The 20,707-nt window shown below is 50.3% G+C and overlaps 7 protein-coding genes across 7 annotated transcripts; 4 read left to right on the plus strand and 3 right to left on the minus strand.

Moving 5' to 3' along the window:
• Nucleotides 1–2,130: 2,130 nt before the first annotated feature.
• On the plus strand, nt 2,131–2,968 carry N7462_009128 (uncharacterized protein; the record flags this gene model as incomplete). Its single annotated transcript, XM_057080842.1, has 3 exons — nt 2,131–2,677; nt 2,742–2,830; nt 2,885–2,968. Coding segments are annotated over 3 exons (720 nt in total), but the record flags the coding sequence as incomplete, so codon positions are not given.
• A 1,516-nt stretch (nt 2,969–4,484) lies between these two features.
• On the plus strand, nt 4,485–6,054 carry N7462_009129 (putative MFS transporter; the record flags this gene model as incomplete). The annotated part of the gene is made up of 2 exons (XM_057080843.1): nt 4,485–5,987; nt 6,043–6,054. The coding sequence occupies 2 exons, from the start codon at nt 4,485–4,487 to the stop codon at nt 6,052–6,054; spliced, it is 1,515 nt and encodes a 504-aa protein (XP_056931171.1).
• Nucleotides 6,055–6,326: 272 nt separating this feature from the next.
• On the minus strand, nt 6,327–7,436 carry N7462_009130 (alkene reductase; the record flags this gene model as incomplete). The annotated part of the gene is made up of 1 exon (XM_057080844.1): nt 6,327–7,436. One exon carries the CDS (start codon nt 7,434–7,436, stop codon nt 6,327–6,329), a length of 1,110 nt encoding a protein of 369 aa, XP_056931172.1.
• Nucleotides 7,437–8,113: 677 nt separating this feature from the next.
• Nucleotides 8,114–10,729, minus strand: N7462_009131 (uncharacterized protein; the record flags this gene model as incomplete). Its single annotated transcript, XM_057080845.1, has 5 exons — nt 8,114–8,347; nt 8,424–10,186; nt 10,258–10,559; nt 10,623–10,662; nt 10,720–10,729. 5 exons carry the CDS (start codon nt 10,727–10,729, stop codon nt 8,114–8,116), a joined length of 2,349 nt encoding a protein of 782 aa, XP_056931173.1.
• A 175-nt stretch (nt 10,730–10,904) lies between these two features.
• Nucleotides 10,905–11,914, plus strand: N7462_009132 (uncharacterized protein; the record flags this gene model as incomplete). Its single annotated transcript, XM_057080846.1, has 2 exons — nt 10,905–11,384; nt 11,459–11,914. 2 exons carry the CDS (start codon nt 10,905–10,907, stop codon nt 11,912–11,914), a joined length of 936 nt encoding a protein of 311 aa, XP_056931174.1.
• A 652-nt stretch (nt 11,915–12,566) lies between these two features.
• N7462_009133 (uncharacterized protein) lies at nt 12,567–15,069 on the plus strand (the record flags this gene model as incomplete). Its single annotated transcript, XM_057080847.1, has 6 exons — nt 12,567–12,670; nt 12,737–12,752; nt 12,821–12,923; nt 12,980–13,216; nt 13,278–14,370; nt 14,424–15,069. 6 exons carry the CDS (start codon nt 12,567–12,569, stop codon nt 15,067–15,069), a joined length of 2,199 nt encoding a protein of 732 aa, XP_056931175.1.
• Nucleotides 15,070–16,439: 1,370 nt separating this feature from the next.
• On the minus strand, nt 16,440–18,478 carry N7462_009134 (trehalose-6-phosphate synthase; the record flags this gene model as incomplete). Its single annotated transcript, XM_057080848.1, has 3 exons — nt 16,440–17,000; nt 17,067–18,387; nt 18,453–18,478. 3 exons carry the CDS (start codon nt 18,476–18,478, stop codon nt 16,440–16,442), a joined length of 1,908 nt encoding a protein of 635 aa, XP_056931176.1.
• Between the last annotated feature and the right edge of the window lie 2,229 nt (nt 18,479–20,707).

Here is a 20,707-nt window from a genome sequence, read left to right on the forward strand (position 1 = left end):
CTTGCAGAGGAGTCGAATAAGAGCTTTAAAGAAGGTGACTTCTTGATACTGCTCATCGATGTAATTGACTACCAATTGCCCCGTATCGTTTAGTGGGAGGCCCATTTTCTGCCATAATGAGATATCGTCCGGGTTCAATCGACATGGTCGGCTCAAGACAACTATGAAATTGTGGAGTTAACACAGTTGCCATGTAAAGCTTTAAAAGCTCTATATCGAATTTGCAAAGACAAAGAGGTGGATTACACGACTTACAACTATTTAAAACATCTTCAATAGCGAAGTACCAAAAAGACATGTCCAATGCCCTATCTGCTTGAGGAATGGTGGCGGAAACTTCAGGGGGAATCGGGATATCGAGATGTGGCCAAAGTAGCTTATTGATGCCGTTCAGATGCCCAGACCATGCCCCCATGGTTGCATTGAGCTCTTCGTAGGAACTAAGAATAGACGCTGATAGAATTCGAAAAATGGATGACAAGCTCTCATTTTCCTCAAGTTGTTGGTGATCATTTCTGCGCAATTGGTAAATATCTTGCGGAGAAGGATGGGCAGTGGAGTTTGGAGTATGTGAAATTTGTTGAGACATCAGCCGAATTGCCTTCTCATAATACTTCGCCCCATACCATAAGAAATCTAATCCAGGCTTGAGAAGGGCAGATGCTGTGATATTTGACCGTTGGGTCCTGTCTATAGACGAGGTGAAATCTTTCATCTGGCCTAGCTGTTTGGCTGCTATTGCACACGCGGAGTATCGTAGTAATGGACTTTGCCTGGCAAGCTGAACAACATATTTGCTGAAATATGCTCTTTGAGTAGTAGCAATATCCATCCATAGCCCTGTGGTTTCCGCGAAATGTCGCAGAAAGAAACAAACCTCAACGTAATCTCGACTGGTCTCTTCCAGTAAGCTTGCAGGGATAGCAGATTGATTGGACGAGGCGTGACTTATCACCGTTGGGTAGTCTTGAACAACGTTGGGGCTTAGATTACTGGAAGGCAATGACTGAGCAGATGGTGTTCCGGTTGCTACTTGATAATCAATCACCGCTGACGTTGGAACTAAAAGCCCTTCGACCGGGATGTCTGTTGTTGGTTGAGCTGGTGAGGTATTCGAGACCCTCACTTCATGAGTACTCTCAAGGCCACCGACAACATCCCCACCAGATGGCGGTTGATCTGTTTTCACAAAGGGCGGGTCAGAAAATTCAAACTATTGGCTGAGAACGAGCAAGAAAATAAATAAACTAGTAGACTTACTGGCCTGCGATGGCGATCCCCAGATTCCCGCAAGCTCCTCTTGTACTGCTAGTCGGGGCGGGGACTGTGCCTTGCTGGATTTCTCAGCCCGGCGGGGAGATGGAGCGGTCGGGAAAGAGAGGGAGTGAGGCCGAAAAAGACCATCGATGATCCTGCAAGCCCGACCATTTTTCAAACATTGTGTACATTCAGGTTGTGTCTCATCACACTTGATCTTACGGAACCGGCATTCCGGGCTAAATGGCCAGGCTTAGTAGTGATGTGTCACGTTCCGCCATGTAATCACTTACCAGCCTTTGCGCGACCGATGAGTATCACGGCTTGTCCTCTTTGATCGGAGTGGGCCAGACGTCATCTTGTGCTCACTAAAAATAAGGAGTATGGCGATGTTAGACCGCAAGTAGATAGTAAGGGGGCCAACGGCAAAAGGAATTCCATGCAAGATGCAAGGCTGCCGAGTGATTGCATGGGGCAAAGCGTTAACCCCCTGGAGCTTGTCGCGGGGTAAAACCGGGGAAAGTCAATCCCGCAATTTGACCGAAAGGGGAAGAGGATAAACCCCACTTGTTACTATCCATAAATATTCACGCATAATTGACCTGAAATATTAGTCCTCGTCATTATTACCGTTTCAAGTCGGCAGAAGCTGTCCACCCTCTCCAGATGGATAGAAAGGAAGGGCATCAGAGAACCCCTCTAAGAGTCGGAATGGTCATTATTAAAGACTCTGCTGGTTGCCAGTGCTACTTTCATCATTATCATATTTTTTTCTGTTGTGTCGCTTCCATATTCTTTTACAACCTCACTTTCATCTGTCATAATGCCTCTTTACCAACCTCCTGACGTAAACACACCTGTGCTGTCGCAGTGACTGGTGGCGCTCGTGGCATTGGCCTGGAAGTGGTTCGGGGTATGGCCGAGGCTGGGGCCGATGTTGCCCTGCTCTACACTAGCACGGCTGACGCTCCTGAGAGTGCTGCCAAGATTGCTAAGGAAACTGGTCGCCGCGTCCTGGCCTACCAATCCGATGTCACCAATCGGAGCAAGATCGCCGCTACACTCAATCAAGTTGCCGAGAAATTCGGCCGGCTTGACGTAGTCATCGCAAATGCAGGCACTTGCACTAACAGACCAAGATTGGAGTACGATGAGGAGAGTTGGGCTCGTGATAACCGCGTCAACTACGACGGGGTTTTTTGGACCACGCAAGCTGCCGGCAAGGATTTTAAGAAACAGGGGAAGGGTAACTTCATTATCACTGCCTCGGTTAGCGCCATTCTAGTCAATATCCCACAGACTCAATATGCATACAACGCTTCCAAGGCGGCCGCGGTGCATCTAGCAAAGAGTCTGGCTGTCGAGTGGACCGACTTCGCGCGTGTGAATTGCATTTCTCCTGGTTTCATTATGACAAAAAGTGAGTGATTATTCTTTTTCCAACCCATTATGCTCCTCAAATTTAACCTAATCCCACGAAATAGTGCTCACTCAACAGCCCCCCAAGCTTTTCGAAAAGTGGATATCCATGATTCCCGGTGGCCGTATCTGCGAACCTGCTGAACTGAAATCTGTAAATTACTCAACTCAATTTCCTATAATTCGATAACATACTAATCTCACATAGGCCTATGTTTTCCTCGCCAGTGATGCATGCTGCTATATGACTGGATCAAACCTGGTCATCGATGGCGGTTATACTCTTCCTTGAACTTTATACTTCCTTTTGTCAAAACATAGATATTTATGAATGAAAACGATAATATTTGATAGACAGCTGATCAATACAACGCGCACTTTCTGAATATACATGTGTAATGGTACCCTTGGCACATCATGTGCAAACTCTAAGGTAGATTTTCTCAATTGGGAATGATTCAAGGCTGAGGATATAAAGTGGCGTGAACATTTTTGGCATTCTGAAGCCACAATCCGCGTAGAATGTGGCATTTAGTCTTCCCCGCCTCCCTTACACAACCAAAACAATTTCACCTTGACCTGGCAAGATGGCAAGAAAAATCGCGAGCCATCATGGCAGAGATGTTTCCCTATGGGGAGTACTAGAGCATAGCATGGCTGAACTTCAAATGCTGCTTCCGCATATCAAAGAGGTGATGAAGTCGATATTAAGGAGTATGAAAAATATCGACTGCATGTGGCCACGGATTGCCTCAATTGCGGATGGTATTTACTGCTTCGATGAACACATGAGACAGAAGTAATGCTTTAAGGGCGTTAAATGTGCGAAAGGATAGCAGTGTCAGTAACTTTGGCTAAATGCTCTCCATTTTACTCTAGGCTAAGCTAATCATTTACTTCTTCCACTTGAACTCTCCGCTATCACCTCTCCTTCCACTTTCACTTGATCGCCTCGGGAGCGTTTTGGTAGTATCAGATAAATATAGAGATTAGAGAGTAAGTTGTAGTGGTCGGCATACATTATGGCAACTCAACATAAGGGAATTTCTCATATACAATGATAGTGGCCTTTTGATTGTTTGATGTGGGAGTAGCCCATGCACACTTGGACATACATGGAAAAATATTGTTTACTCGCGGATATAAGATGTCCTGGAGTATTTCCCCAACTTTTCCAGACCAGCCCGTCTTTCAGCGAATAAGACAAGTACAAGGCAGATGTAACCTCTACTCTCGTTTATCTTCTTGCTTTGGTATATGATCCACAGACCATTATTATGACTCGATGTGCGGGGGTGGTAGTACCCATTTACCATTATCTACCTGCGTCTACCCAATATTTCCCTTGTCTTGTAGCACCTTCCCGATCAGGTCTAACGGCTTAATTGATGAGCCTGTCGAAGTCCCGGCAGTTTGTTTATCTGTAATTTGCTGCAAACATTTCTCCTAGCTTTCGGGAAGGAAAACAGCCAACCATCGAGCGAGCTATCAGCCAACCTGTCCGTGCGTTGGCATCACAGGCGGAACAGCCCGCGCCTCCGCACGCCGTCGAAGGGTCCTACAGATATCAAGCTTCTTGAAAAGGCAACTTCTCTCATGATATCAGTAGCACACCTTTGGCAGCTCTCGGTACAGAACACATTCATGATGCTACTCCGTATCGCCATTCAGGAGGGAGAAGTGGGGTTGTCTAGTATTTAAAATCGCCCGAGTTTCGCGAAGGAGAAACTCGACACTAGAGCCCTTTCTTTGGAATAGATTTATCATCTAGAAGCAACATTGAGCCAGGCAAAATTGAGCGAATCAAAATGAGCAATCCCGAAGAAGGGCGAACCTACTCGATTGCAACCCAGTCCGTCAATATCGAGGTCAAGAATGGCATGCTACCGGCAGGCAAAGCAGATGCCGCCCTTGAATTCTTACGCGATGGGGACACGGCTGTCGCAATTCTGATTGATGAAAGGAGATTGGTTAGGAAGATTGACTGGATGATCATGCCGTTGATGTGGGCTGCATACAACTTACAATATCTGGACAAGGTAATCATCAATTATGCCTCCGTGATGGGTCTGCTTAGCGACACCAACATGCGAACGAACCAATTCTCAGACCTGACGTTGGCATTCTATATCACATATCTCTTTTTTGAGTTGCCAACAGGATATCTCATGCAACGGTGTCCCACTGCGAAGTACCTGGGCTTCAATGTCATACTGTGGGGGCTCATGACCACATTGAACTGCATCGCGCAGAACTTTGGCGGTTTAGTGGCTCTGCGAGTGCTATTGGGATGCTTTGAGAGCGCTATTGCTCCCTCTTTAATTCTGATTACCTCGATGTGGTACAAAAGGAATGAACAGCCTAGGCGCATGGGAATCTGGTACCTCGGTACCGGCACAGCCTCTATCATGGGGGCTTTAGTTTCATACGGACTTCTTTTCTACACAAACGACCGCTTTAAATCCTGGCAAATTTTGTTCCTAGTCTTCGGCATTATTACGATCGCTGTTGGAGTTTCCATCTTCATCTTCCTTCCGGATAACCCAATGACCTCTCGCCTAACACAGGCCGAGAAAGTCCTCGCCATCGACAGACTACGCGAGAATCAAACCGGCATCGAGAACAAGCACTTCAAAGGGGATCAGGCTTTGGAGACTCTTCGCGACCCCCAGACTTACCTGATCGCCATCATTGTGATATCGATGAATGTATCCAACGCCGCCATCAGCAGCTTCACCTCGTTGATCATCAAGAACATTGGTTTCACAACGAAGGAGACCGAGCTCTTAAATATTCCAAATGGAGCTGTCAGTATTGTTAGCATCCTCTTGTTCTCCTTTCTCGCGGCCCATTACGACCAGCGCTGCCTCTGTGTCGCAGCCGCTCTCTGCTGTGGCGTACTAGGCGGCTGTTTACTTGCCTTCTCGCCAAAGGATCTGAAAGCCGCTCAGTTGGCAGGTAACTACCTGACGCAGATAACTGGGTCTGCGCTTCCAATAATGTACTCTATTGCTGGCGCCAATGTGGCTGGCCACACTAAGAAAGTCACCATGAACGCCATTCTCTTGATGTCATTCTGCTTGGGAAATATATTGGGCCCGCTTACGTTCCGCACGCAAGATGAGCCAGACTATGTTCCGGCTAAGATTGCGCTCGTTGCGACTATCCTGGTAGCTATTGTGACGACTTTTTTGCTCCGGACCTATTATGTGTGGGAGAATCGGCGCAGGGGCCGGCACCATGAGGGCGAGGCGCCTTCGGAGAACTCAGGGCTCCTGGATTTGACGGATAGGAAGAATGGTGAATTTCGGGTAAGCCGATCGCCTGGGATTGGATCCGCTGAACACAATGCTAACTTTAGCTCAGTATAAGCTATAGCGTTTGACAGGCCCCTTTGCAGGACTATCGTGTTAGCCACAGTGTGGACGAGGCCTGACTAGTGTTGAAATTCTATACTAGCAGGCTTCGCGTGACGGCCTTATACTATAGGATAAACTATAAGATAAAGCTTTGTAGTATTCATATATTCATTATTTAATTTCTAAAACAAAAAAAAACGGAAATCCAATCTGAAACAAAAAACGCTATAAATGCAAGATGCAAATGCCACGTTTATAAGATAAGAACAGAACAATCATATCTGTTCATGCTTAAGCGGCAGCCTCGGTGGCCTTCTTGAACTCTGGGCTGAAGTCGAAATCGATAAATCCCTTAGGATCCTTGGGAAGATAGAAGGTGTCGCGGTCATACGGCACAAGCGGCACGTTCTCCTTCAGTCGGAAGGCGAGATCCGGGTTTGGAATAAAAGGACGGCCAAAGCCAATCACCACATCATAACCTTGATACTGGTGATCAACAGCCTCCCGGGCAGATTCTGGCTTGTATCCGCCCGCAATGATCACGGGGCCAGCCTGGCCGTAGGCCTGTAGGAATGGCTCTAGCTTCTCGCTACTCCCACCGTCGGCGTTGCCAATGACGCGCGCCTCAACATAGTGAACATAGGCCAGCTTGAAAGAGGCCATCGCATGTGCCAGGTGCTCGAACTGAGGGTACGGGTCGGCCATCTTCATGGCTTGAAAGGTACTGTATGGACTGAAGCGAATGCCAGTTCGGTCGGCGCCAATGGCGTCGACGACGGCTTGGGTCACTTCAATGGCGAAGCGGGAGCGGTTTTCGACGCTGCCGCCCCAGCGGTCTGTACGCTGGTTGCTCATGTCCTGGATGAACTGGTCGAGCAGGTAGCCATTGGCCGCGTGAATCTCCACGCCGTCAAAGCCCGCAGCGATGGCATTGCGGGCAGCCTGGGCATAGTCGTTGATATAGGCTTGGATCTCGTCCTCGGTCAAGGGCCGCGGCATGGGCGCTTCGGCGGAGGCAGGGATAGCACTAGCACAAACGACATCAAAGCCCCCCTCGGCCTTGAGCAGGTCGGGGTTGGCCACGCGGCCCAGAGCCCAGAGTTGCATGTAGATGTAGGACCCCTTGGCGTGGACGGCATCGGTGATCTCTTTCCAGGCGGCGATCTGGGCCTCGTTGTAGATCCCAGGCACGTTGGGGTAGCCGCCGGCCTGGGGAGAGATGAAAGTTGCCTCGGTAATGAGCAGAGTACCCGGCACAGAGGCACGTTGAGCATAGTATTCCTTGACTATGGGCAGCGGGACATGCTGGTCATCGGCGCGGAAGCGGGTCATCGGCGCCATGGCAATACGATTGGCGAGCTCCATGCGCCCAACACGGAGGGGACTGAACAAGTTCGACATGGTAGTATATAGTGATAGATTGTGATAGTCGAGAAAACTTCAATCCCGTCTGGATTTAACCGATGGTGGTAGTTAGAGCACTGGACGAGGCGGAGGTAGGTTTATATTTCTTCATGTTCCTCTCTTGCAACGAAGCCGTGGACCCACTCGATGGATTTCAAAGCAACCGATGCCGAGTTTTTTTACAAATTCGCTAAGGAGTGGATTAGGTACTGTTGAATTCTTTCGAATTCTGCGCTCCTAAGTCTCCGAGATCCACTCGCGCGCGGCAAAGGTTTGCCCGGGTCACTTTACCACTAAACTCTATTTCATATCTCAGATCAGGAGTTTATTTTTATACAACACGAGTTATCCTGGCACGTTGTCATTCCACTCAACTCCGCGGTCCTTCCACTGATGGATGAGTGAATATTTTGCACTATGGTAGTCTTGATCCATTATCGAAACTACCGTGTAACTATCGTGAAATCACATTGCATAGAGTGATCGATTAGATCAAAACAACTCTACATCGGTCTCTGAACGCCTTCTTCCTTGGTCCAGCCATGGAATCTTTCCTCTCTCTCCTGCTTGTGGGCACAAACTGGCTGCAGCCTGGTATCATGGTATTACAGTGTCCCATTTCATGGCAGAAATGCGACTTCGATTCAGCATGAAAAAGAAAACCAAAAAAAAAATCATGACCTCTCGAGAGCGCGTGCAGTAGTCTCAAGTTGGTGATTGAAGGCGCGAATTTGGTGAAGCAAGCCCCCTTGTGCACCGGGCGCTCGAGAACTCACCTCGTCAGCAACGGTACGAAGTAGAAACTCGAGATCGGCAGAAGACGGGTCGGAGCCGGATGCGGCACCATGTTGGCTGCGATCGAGAGCTAATTCCAGGCTGTGAAGCGAGTGGTTTATGGTGGTACGGGACTAGAGTATATTGTCAACCTTTCTGATCTGAATAGCTTCCGGGTAGTTGAGAGAAATAGAGAGAGGTATCACTCACCATCTTTGCCTGTTCTTCTTCCATGTGCTTGCTGCGTACGGCATCCATCTGCAAAGCGACAGTCTCACGTTCCCGCCGGACCTTGTACAGCTGGCTCCGTAGGTCCATCATGTCTCGTTTCGCCTTCTTGAGTTGTACTCCCAGTACAAAGTTGCTATCCAACATCTCGCTCAGATCTAATAGACGGCCATCCAATTCAGATCCGAAGGTTTCGACAGCTCTGCGCTTGCGCGTCCACTCCGCCCGCTTTTGAGGATTCGTCTCGTTGGCAATCCCGTTCTTCAGTGTTGCAAGAGTCTTCTCCAGTGTCTCGCGACAAATCTGGCCTAAGACATCTGCCGGGTTGACGCCCCCGCGGTTGGGCAATTTAGTCTTCTGGCCAAGGGAGAGCTCGTCGGCAGATCCCTCGTCATCACCGCCAGATCCATCCGCAGAAGCATATGGCGCACCCAAAGCGGCAGGGTTGGAAAGACGACGGACAGTAACGGGGACGGTTTCGCCTCGAGGCTCTCTAGCCTTCCGATTCGATTCTTGGGTGGCTTCAGGATCTGGCTGCTCTTCCGATGGCGTTCTTTCTGAATCCGCTGCACGCTTCGATTTCTTACTTCGTCTTCCGCGAGACTTGGATGACGCACTTTCGGTTTCTGGTGCGAGATCTCCCTCAGTGTCTGGTTGGGGCTGAGATTCCGGCTCGAGTTCAGTCTCAGCTCCCGGTTCTGCCTGTGCCTCTCGCTTCTTGTCCTGCTTGCGTCCCCGATGTTGAGTCGGTTTAGGTGGTAGGTTTTCAGAGCTTGTGGGTTCAATTCGGCTCGTTGGTTGTTCTTGAGACACCGTCGTATCGGGTGTTTCTTGAGCAAGCGACGGCGCCCCCCGACGACGTTTAGTATTGGATGACTGTGGTTCTGTCCGAATGGGTTCTCTTTGCTGCTGTGGTCGGACTTTGCTCTTGGTTGCGTGCGCTCTTTTGCTGGTAAGGGGTGGTGTACCCCGAGTTCGCTTGGCCTTCGTAGTCGCCTGCGCTTCGACACTGCCGGCCTCGTCTTGTCGTTTGGGTTCCGTTTCTGGCACCGTATCTTCAGTGTTCTGTATTGGAGAAGTATTGCTGTTGACTTGGCGTGCCCGGGGACGCCGAGATTTTGGACCATCCCTAGATGGTGGCCTATTCTTGGTGGTCCTAGGGCTTTCGGTTGTATCAGCACCCTGATCGGGCTTCACCCCCCTTCGCCCCGTCTTAATGCCTGCATCAGATATATGAGTTTGGTTGTCTTCGGAGAGTCTTGTCGAGCTATCAGGCCGGGGTATGGCTTGTGTCTTAGAATTATCACCCAGTTCAACACTTGGTGACGTAGAATTTCGTGGGGCATTCTTTCTCGGTCGTGCTTCATTCTCTTTCGCCGGCTCGGTTGTTGGCTCGATCGTTTCAGCTGGTGACTGACCCTGATTCATTTGCCTCGCGGGTTGAGTTGGCTCAATCACCAGCCGGGATGCAGGCAATGGGGCCATCGCCGGGCGCGTTCGAGCAAGTATTGTCGCGCTGTTTGGCGAAGGCTCGGATATACCGGGCGTGGATTTTGCTAGTCCATTGGTGCTCGAAACCTCATTTTTGTGTCCTATTCTGTTCGTCGTGGGGTCTGGGACGGCGGCTTGCGACACAGACCTTGTCGGGGTCGCTTCCTCACCAGTCTGTGTTGTTATCGAGTCATCTTTTGTTGATTTCGACGGCTGGGCCCAGGATGGTGTATCATCTGTCCGAGTAGGTGGGTCTATCAGGAATGTATTAGCAGCGCTTACAACCTATTCAAAGGCCAAAGGCATTGCGAAGCCGACGACGTACTGAGTCTCCTTCGTTTACTGCTAGACGGCTGGATAGGCGGGTCGTCCGAAGGTAGGTCATATTCCGATGGTCGTTCGGGAAGGTGATTGCGCGAACTGGTTGGTGTGCGCCCAGACTTCTGCTGGGCATGCGAATGCGACTGTGAGGGAGCTTTCGGCGCTGGCGTCGCGGTGGTCGGCGCGATGTGTGTTTGCGACGGCGCTGTCGATTCAGGGATCAGGGGAAATGCTGCCGCATCTGAGGCCTCGTTTGCGGGTCCTCCAAAGGAGAATCCAAAATCGACTTCTTTAATTTTGCGCGTGCTGTTGTGCTCGTTAGCTGTCGATATCTATGTTATGGTTCTCGCGGGGTAGAGGCGCGTGTACCCAGCTCCGCGCTGTCGCATTTGCAGCCGCTCCTCGCGTGCTGGGAAAATGTTAGTAAAGATGTCCCAATCCCTCTCGATAAACATTTAATACATACTGGAAGCCATGGTGGAGGAACGGCGTCGAGATAGACGCGTCGTGTTGGATGTTGGAGAAGCAGAGATGCCGGCGGTCGGGCCCAAAGGCGATCGGGCGATCCATTTTTGTCCCGATTTCTCCGCGACGTCCCAGCAAAGTCGCCCTTCTCCAGACCTCCCCTCTTTGTCGCTTGAGTCATTCCCAATGGGTTGGTTTTGGGGCGATAGCAAGAACGATCCCGTGAAGAAGCTCGATCCGGGGCTCCGGGAGTTCCTGGAGCAGGAGACGCCCGACAAATACGTCCCTGCAGATGTGAAGTCACCAACCCCGACCCCTACGCCGTCACCCCAACCCACGACCCCCGCCGAATCGTCCGAGCCCAAGGTCCCAGCGGCATCGCTTTATCAGGATGGTCGCTATGCGGATCTCTGGAAAACCTACAAGCCCCCGAGCAATGACGGAGAGAGCCCAGGCGTGCGCGGGGCGGAACGTGTGATCGAAAAGTACAAAGAGCGTGGTGATACAGTTCAGCGTGCCGCCATGGAGAATTGTGCCCTGGAGCATGAAGCCTTGACCTTCTGTTTCAAGACTGGAAATTGGAAGAAGCAGATTGAGTCTCGGTTGACGATGTGCTCGGCGGAAAATGCCACCTTCTCGCGATGCTATCAGACCCAAAGTGTAGGCGTCTCTCATCTACCATCTAGCCTCTTCCTTGATGATTTCCAGGTGAAAGTATGCTAATTTCAAACCTTTATTAGAAATTTTTGCAAGCTCTGGGTTACGCCGCGGCCTTCGATTATGATCCTGAGAAAGAGGAACGAATCCAGATGCACGCCGACAAGCTTTATCACCAAATGCTGGACTATGAGAAGGAAGTAGCAGAGGCCAAAGCAGCCGGCCTGGAGGTACCACCGATCACATCCCTGTTTCATCCGGGAAAGCCATCGCCCTCCCAGGAGCCGGGTAACAAGCAACTGGAGATCCCCGGCGGCGAGGCCATTCCAGAAGGGTTCAAACCCTCCAAGCCCCTGGCTAAGCTCACACCACATGAACGAGAGCTGGAGATTCGGGCCCACAATGCTCAACTGGAGCAACAGAAGCTATATGTCCAGGAGGCCAGTCCTTTCATGAAATCCCAAGGGGACGCCCGGGACAAGCGACGGGAGAAGGCTGTCAGCTGGTTTGGCGAGACTATTGGCAAATGGGTCTCATGATGGAGAGACTATCCTGTAATTTTAGCTGTCTAAGAACTTGTAACTATTATTATCTTTCAAGGACTGGCAAAATGGCATAAGGGCGTTTCTGGTTTTGGCTCTCTCTATCTCGTCCCGATCCTGGTATATTGCGGATCTGCTTTGTCCACGGCAGAACGAAGCACAAGGGCTGAACTGTTGATAGCCATGAATCTAGGCCAGCAGAGTCTCGCAAATGAGAGACCTGTTCTGAAATCTAGTCCTGGCATAGAACTGGCCTTCCTCATCAAAGCCAATCGCCGGAAGTGGTGGTAAATCAGCCGCCTTTCACTGGCGGCCCCCCCGTATCTAATCGGTCGCCGGTCGCGTTCCCGCGCAAACAACTCAAAGCATCATCACCGGCCTGACGCTCTTCCACCACCTCTCGTCCTCCTCCCTTCTCTCTCTGGCTGACAATCTTCGTCGTTCACATTCCCTTTAATCGATTTTGACCTTCTACATCCATCGTCACCTGTCAGATCCACTGTCTCTCTCCCTCTCTCTCCCTTTGGCTGTTCGGGACGGGGAAACCTCATTGAAGCTCGCCAGTTCAGTGTGACAGCCCGCCTGGTACGCCCTTTTTTCCTAGGATCAGTGATCCTGAAGAACAGCCCTGTGAGCTGCAGTGTACACTATGAAGGCTTCCCCGCTGCTCATCTCGTGGCATAACGACAATGCTCCCATTTACTCTGTCCATTTCGACCCCAATGGCAAGGGTCGTCTTGCAACCGCCGGAAAGTAAGTGCTCATATGATGACTGGACGACACTTTCCCGGGCTAATATCCATTTTTTTTTCTTTGTAGCGACAGTAACGTTCGAGTACGTATTCGTCGTCCCTCCCCTTTGCCCTGCCTCGTTCCCTATCCATCTAACCCAGCCTTACCCAGCTCTGGCGAGTTGAATCAACCGGTGAAGAACGAAAGGCGACATACCTCAGCACGCTGGTCAAGCATACACAAGCCGTCAATGTGGTCCGATGGTGCCCCAAGGGTATGATACCGGTTTTATGTCCCCCTCCTTCCAACTGGGTTCTGACAAGACTGCAGGAGAAATGTTAGCATCGGCCGGAGATGATGGGAATGTCTTACTCTGGGTGCCGTCAGAGGTCCAGTCCCAGCCAGGATTCGGGGAGGATGGATCTGACGATAAAGAAACCTGGCGAGTGAAACACATGTGTCGCTCATCAGGAGCGGAGATCTATGACCTGGCCTGGTCTCCCGACGGTGTCTTTATCATGACCGGAAGCATGGACAATATTGCCCGGATCTACAACGCTCAAACCGGTCGGTCCACTTGGAGAATCCCCATTTCAGGACATTAGAAAGCTGACAGTCGAGTTTGCAGGGCAAATGGTACGGCAGATTGCGGAACATTCCCACTATGTGCAAGGCGTGGCCTGGGATCCACAGAATGAATTTGTTGCAACCCAGTCATCCGATCGATCAGTTCACATCTACAGCCTGAAGAACAAGGATGGTCAATTCACCTTGCAATCCTATAGCAAGATTCTCAAGATGGACCTACCTGCCAAACGCATCGCTTCCAGCAGTCCTGCCCCAGAACCGACCAGCAGGCCGTCACAGAGCACGGGCAATTCAATTGCTATCGCTTCACCAGCCCCGTCAACTCCAGGAACCCCGATGATATCTAACTTACCAATGGATCCTCCTCCGGTTTCTCATAGCCGGCGGTCCTCGTTTGGTTCTTCTCCTTCGATCCGACGTTCCGCGTCTCCCGCCCCATCTTTGCCGCTGCCAGCGGTGAAACCCCTCGAGGTCTCATCGCCGAGCCTTCTTGGCGGACTGGGAGTCAAGAATGCCAGCATCTATGCTAACGAAACTTTTACCTCATTCTTTCGCCGGCTAACATTTGCTCCAGATGGAAGTCTCTTGTTCACACCAGCTGGTCAGTACAAGACCTCTCATGTCTCAGCGACAGATCCTTCAAAAACTACGGACGACATCATCAACACAGTGTATATCTACACTCGGGCTGGCTTCAATAAGCCTCCCATCTCTCATCTTCCAGGGCACAAGAAACCGTCAGTAGCGGTCAAGTGCTCCCCAATCTATTATACACTAAAGCAAAGCGCCCAAACTACCAAATCCCTAACGTTGGCTTCTGGAGAAGAGATGTTTCCGCCTTTGCCTGACTCTGTTGTGTCGTCAAGTGCGCCATCAACGAGCCACCCCCAGATGGATCCCCCATCAACTGCTCCAACAGGAGCTGAAGTGTCAAAGACACAGCCGTCGTCGAAAACCGATGGCAATGGCGGCGATACTGACCAGAACGCAACGGGTCCTGTGTTCGCTCTTCCCTATCGCATGGTCTATGCAGTGGCAACACAAGACGCTGTTCTTATCTATGATACACAGCAACAGACCCCTCTATGTGTTGTGAGTAACTTACATTTTGCCACCTTCACCGATTTAACTTGGTAAGTACATCACCAGCTCCCGGTCACCTTATTCCAGAGTTGACTAGGCACAGGTCGAACGATGGGTTGACGCTCATCATGAGTTCTTCGGATGGCTTCTGCTCTCATCTTTCCTTCGCACCAGGCGAGCTCGGCCAGCACTGGACAGGGCCAATCCCTGGAGTTCCAAACCCCTCCGGCTCAAACGCAACGTCAGCAAACGTTACGCCTTTGCCAACTCCAACCTACGTGCCTTCTCCAGTCAAGGCGACAGGCAGCGGCCCAGCCACTGCGACCACCTCCCAGGTCCCACCAGCCAGCCCTGCGCGATCTAACTCAGCTAGCTCAGTCGCAACCCCGTCATCTACCCAGCCGTCAGGAGCTGTCGTCAACAATCCGACTCCAACATTGGGCTCGGTTCCATCGGTAACGGCAACACACTCTTCGCAGCCTCCAACCTTGCCGCTCAGCACACCCCCACAAACGCCTTTGCCGAATACTACTTCTCAGCAAAGCACCACAACCACGTCCAGTGTCCTCGGAAAGCGAGATGCCCCTACTGCCAGTGAGTCGGAGAAGGAAGAGGCAAAGGGTTCCGAATCAGCTCTGCCGATTCAACAATCGAAGAAGCGCCGCGTTGCACCGACACTTATATCAACAAGCACGAACTCAGCTTCGTCATCGAAGGATAATAGCCAAAACCCTAGCGCTGGCGCCTGAAGAACGCAAGCATTGCATTCTAGTCCCGCCGAAACTCATTCCCACCTTGGATCTGCGGATCTCAGGCACCCTACTTCCCACTCAGCCCCCGTGTCAGGCAAGGCTGCCCACTTAGAAGGAAGCAACCCTTGCCAGCCACAGACTTTTTACGATTAACATGTTTATTCCAACCCCACGGCTATGGTTCTGTTCTGTTTGATTGTAACTTTAAGTGCATTTTCGCATAGTTAATTTCATCGTGCCCTCAAAGACCCAAATTTCAATTTTTTTTTCTCGGGGACATTCTTTCAACCATTCACCCCTGGGTTCAATTGAACCCTGGTCTTTTAAGACCGACGCTTCTGAATGATTTTTTCTTCTCCCTTCTCTTCTGTCCTGCACTTCCTCGCAGCATACTACAGCTCCCGTTATGGCTGGTTCATTGAAGATCCAACCGTTTTTGCGTTCAAGTTTCATTTTTCTCTTCAATTTCCGAATCTCTTAGGTCGCCTCCTGGCGCGGACACGTTTTAACATGTTTTAATCCCATCATGTTCGCATTGCTTGTTCTCATCATCGGAGTCTCGTTTCTACTTCTCCGTGCCTGATTCTCCATCCCTCCATCTTCCGGTTCCTCAAACACCCCCGCTCTCCAGTTCTCATCTAGAGTGGATGTCTTTGTTTCCCTTTCCCTTCTTTGATGACATTCGGTTCTATCTCGACGATTTCTGTGCTGTACTTGATACTTGGGTCTTGGTCTATGACCCGTTGAGCGTGGTAGTGGAATCGACTACGAAAACGAAATTCTATTGAGGGCAATCACACCTCGAATTGATCTAACTCGTTATTCATCTAATACTCTATTACTATAAAGCACACCACATCATCAGATGAATTATATGAATCAAAGTCGTTGGCATGTAAAAGATTCTGACACGAAACCCTTTCGCGCCATCTCTGCTACATGTGTAGACAAACACCGAGAATATTTCGGAGCTCACTGAAGGCAAAGCTCTTGGGGACGACCCATTACTCGACTTTCTCAGGAAACAGTAGAACCATGTAGTCGTGAATAAAAAAGTAACGCATACAGATAACCGTATATCATATCAGGCCGGAGGCTTCAGTTCAGAACGTCCCAGTCGTGCTGAGATGGACACGCATGGAGTCCACGAGGTACAGAAGGGGCACCCACAAGATCAAGCCTCGACATCTGACATTCTTGTATAGTACCAGCAGCCGTTGTACACCTAACAATAAATAGCAGCTAAACCACGTAGTGATAACATCGATAGTAAATGCCAGCCCCTTCATCCATCTGAACAAAGCCTTATCTTCTCGGGTGTCGCTAGTCACGGAAACAAGTCAGTGGCTTTCTCGGTAGACTGGTCCCTAATCGTAGCTACGACGACTACCTTCGATTATGGCGAGGTAGGGATAAGGATGTTGCACTCTGTGGGCCTCTGTAAGAGCGGATTGTAGATATGTAAACCAGGCTAGCGCAGTATATGGGGCCTTGCGATCAAGAAGGAATTGCCAGTTACGTTCTTTATGGTCCGGAGACATCTCTAGTGCCTTGTTGATAGAATTTGCGCACTGCTTGTAGTCCCATGGGTTGACAAGAAGCTCATGACCGTGAAATATGGATGCGCTACCAGTAAATTCGCTGAGGATGAGGGAACCATGCTTCTGAGGGGCTAGCTCGCCGTCTTGACAGTGAATGAAGTCATGGCTGGTGAGATTCATGCCTTCGCGGAGATTTGTGGCCATCAATATTTCGGCTACGCTGAGAAGAGCAAGAAACTGTGAGTAGCTAATGTCTTGTGGTAGTAGGACGAGTGGCTGATGAGTAAGTGTTGAGAAAACAGAATTGATTCTCATTGCAATCTTGGAAACCTGGGCTTCAAGTTCTGGGATCTCAGAGGCCGATGAGGCCACTTGCACAAGGACCACCTAGAACAGGAAACTGTGTAAGACTTTCCAAAACTTGCGTCGGCTCGAGGACAAAATCAGACTTACGTTATCTCTCCATTTTGGATATGTTTCAAGAAAGAGCTCATACGCCTGGAGCTTCTGTTTGATACCGCCAGGGACATCCAGACGATCTCGAGCAACGATCAAGTGTTTACCATTATACCTGGCCGTGATGTTGGCGATCCAGTCTTTGACCTCGACCGATTGTCGTAGCAGATTGAGTGATTTATAGTCAATACCCAGGGGAATGCTTCGGACTTGCACAAACCGGTCATTGACCTGGACGCCGTCAGAAACCTCAAGTTTACGAAGCCGGCTGCAGGATTGCAGAAAGTGGTGGCAGTATTCTTCGGTCTGGAATCCAATTAGGTCGGCACCAAGAAGACCATCCAAGAGCGCTTCCCGCGGGTTCAAGCAGCGGAAGACCTCGGACGAGGGAAAAGCAGTATGTAGGAAGAATCCTATTTCGGCATCTGGCAACAGCTCTCGCAACAACGCAGGAAGCGATAAAAGATGGTAGTCATGTACCCATACACGATCTCCCGGCCGCCAGTGACCAGCAATTGTTTCCGCGAATGCCTCATTCACTTTAAGGTACTGCTTCCATGAGTAGTCGTCATATTCCGTATGGCGAGGGGTCTCCTGCATCTGATAGTGGAAGGCTGGCCAGAGTACGGACCGACAGAAATGGGCGTAATGGCCTTCAAACTCGCTGTCCCCCACAAATACCGTCAAGGATTCGTAGTCATCCATCAACGTCTCGTCAATGACATCTCGCGTCTGCTCGGTGAGAGAGTCGGTTGGCATGCCCAGGGTCCCCACCCACACCTTGTTGTGCAGAACGCCTGCTTCTTCGGCGGCATGAATGGCATTCTGCAGTCCCCCGTGGCCCTGTTCAGCAGCCTTCACGGTCCAATCCACAGCCGAGAGCATGGCGCTAGGACTTCCTAGCTGATCCGAGACTAGCCGATTCCGAGCACCCGCTTTGGAGGAATCCTTCAACCCTTGTTGCGAACTCGGGCGACTCAGGATGGACGGTTCCGGGTGAGCGGATGCCTTCGACCAAGGCTGGTTGAATTTGCGACTTCGACCCCAGGGAACCGCGCGGGGTTCACTGGGCCCTGGTCCATTGGGGTTGTCGGCGATCGGAATTTCGCCTGCCGCCTGGGAAGCATATCCTTTGAACACCTTCTCGTCTTCGGTCGTTGCGCCGGGGGTCAGTGTCAAGCTGCAGGACCGGGGACGCGGCAGACGTCCGACAATAGGGCCTGCGCCAGACCCGTCAACAGCGCCATGGCTGGGTGAATACTTGCGACGCGAACTCTTCTGGTTGGCTTTCTTGAAATCAATGGTGTACGGAAGGAAGCTAGAAAGCCGTCAGTGTCAAGGTGGTCGGGTGAGACTCTACAGGGAAATAGACAGGGCGCATACAGGGAAGCGATGAAAACCGTTGTCATTTTGTCAAGTCACCGGCAAGGTTTGGGTGTTGGTTCTTAGACAGGGTCATTGTTCAATACTTTGAAGTGGAAGGATTGGAGGGGGGAAGTTCGGAGGGGAAAGACACTTGGACTTGTCAGATGAGGGTGAGGTAGTAGTTGCCCTGGCATGCTCGACAGATCCTTGGTCCATCACCCGGGGGAGTTGCTGCCCGATGCCCCTGCATATAATAATCACCATAATAATCATAATAACTTATCATAAGACTGTATGCAGGAGGTAGGGGACGGGCGATATACTTCATTCTGCTATACCCAGAAACGGCTTGACGCAGGGCTAGTCGGTCACTAGATTCCTTCTGTACACAGTACAAAAGGGGGTTTAAAATAGCGGCGAAACATGGCAGTTCGAGAGCCATATATGAAATAAACGGCGGAGAGAAAAAAACGGTTGAACAGATTGAATCAAATGTCTTTTGAAGGAGCGTTTTGAGAGAGAGAAGAGCCGTCCAACTGGGTTGATAGCTTCAGGGCCTAGTATATACTAATCAGTTGATACCCGCTGGTTAGCAGCCTGGACATTCGTCTTCCCTTGGCCGTTGATGCAATTTGGGTCATTACTACGACCTGAACCTTCCAATGGAGATTTGATATTTGTGAACCAAGGACTAGACTCATGTATATAGAATATTCAAGTATCCCTTTCTACAGGTGTCTCTATATATATAAGAAGGGTCTGGTGAGTTCCTCTCCATTTAATAATAGGTTAACACCTAATTGCTGCCTGAGCTCTCGATGGGCAACCAAACAGCGAAAGAGCAAAGTCATTCAGGATGTCATCTTGGGTTCTCGGTAATCAAATAGCTACAACCGCGGGAAAGAGTTATATTTCATCCGCCGTATATAGGATGCGAATTCCTTTGGCGAAAGGCCATCATCAAGCTTGACCACAGGCAGCATTCTTGTGTAGTGTAGTGCAGCACAGTCCTCGGGGTGCAAAAATATATATCACCAGAATAGACCTGAACGAAATGGATTTTTAGAATTACATGAATCGTCACCACACTCTCTAAGCCATGAACGTTTACAAAAACAAGAGCCTAGGTTCAACAATAATATTCCATAGAGATTGTCTCCATGCGGAGCTTTACTACATTGACTAGAAATAAGTTCAGCCGTAGATTCTTAATGGTCAAACCACAAACATTGAATGTTCGCTGTTCGACCAATGCGTAGTGAATCCATCCAAGCTCACTATCTGAACGAGTGGGCCACATTGTCGGGTAAATTCTGTAGCGGGAGCTCGGGGCTTCAATCAGATACAACCCATGGCCAATTGGAAGCTAGGCAGCCCAGAAACCCAGAAAAGAAACCTACGCACTAGTTCGGATGCATGCGACATAGATGGTATCATCACGATAGATGCCACAAGATTGGTTACTTAGTCTTCAATAGTTGGATCGTCGGCCCCTCTCCGGACCAGATGAGCTCTCGGCGCCGCGGCATCGCTGACGACTCTAGGGCCCTGACCAGGCAAACTCATTGCGTTTCTAGCGCGATGCACCCCCAAATGAGGATAATGCGGTAAAAGCCCACAGCTGAATCCAAGCGAATGATTTTTGCCTCTGGTCAGGAGAATAGAGAGAATCAAGGTAAACCCACGCGTCCGGTCCCCATGATGTGCTTAGCCTATGACCGCGTCATGAGCCGGATGCAAGTCGAGGCTGTGGTGCAGGATACGCTCAGACTCCTTTCGTTCAGGGGTCTTCTTGCAACGCCCCGACTCTCGGATCGAAACGGCATTCCTAGGCTGAGTCTAGCACCGGAAGTAAGGAAAGAGGCAGCTAGAGCGGCTTGTCTAGGAATCTCTCATGAAAGACGAGGGTATCTGGAGGGACTAACGACCAAATGATAAGAACGAGAATGCCCACTAATCAATCGAGAAACAGGCCAGCCAAGGAGAGCCATCCGCAGCTTGTTGACCTTAATTAATTGAGTGAGGTGTTCTGCAGGATCGAGGATGCGGATAGACGCATGGGGGATCCAAAGCATCATCATCCTCGTCGGTCGACCCACGAGTGCAACCCATCTCCTGTAAAAACGCGTAAACGCTTCTTGACCGGGCAAGCCTGAGCACCAGGAGCAAAGCGTGACTGAAAAAAGCTGTTTCATAAGATGACCGCTGAGTCAGCGTACTAAAATGGGGTGGCACGTAAGTCTGTCATGAGCGGAGGGGCCAAGTTGGGGGTT

Source organism: Penicillium macrosclerotiorum, assembly GCF_028827735.1.
Source record: "Penicillium macrosclerotiorum strain IBT 26536 chromosome Unknown utg000008l_segment0_segment0, whole genome shotgun sequence".
In the NCBI taxonomy this organism is placed as follows: domain Eukaryota; kingdom Fungi; phylum Ascomycota; class Eurotiomycetes; order Eurotiales; family Aspergillaceae; genus Penicillium; species Penicillium macrosclerotiorum.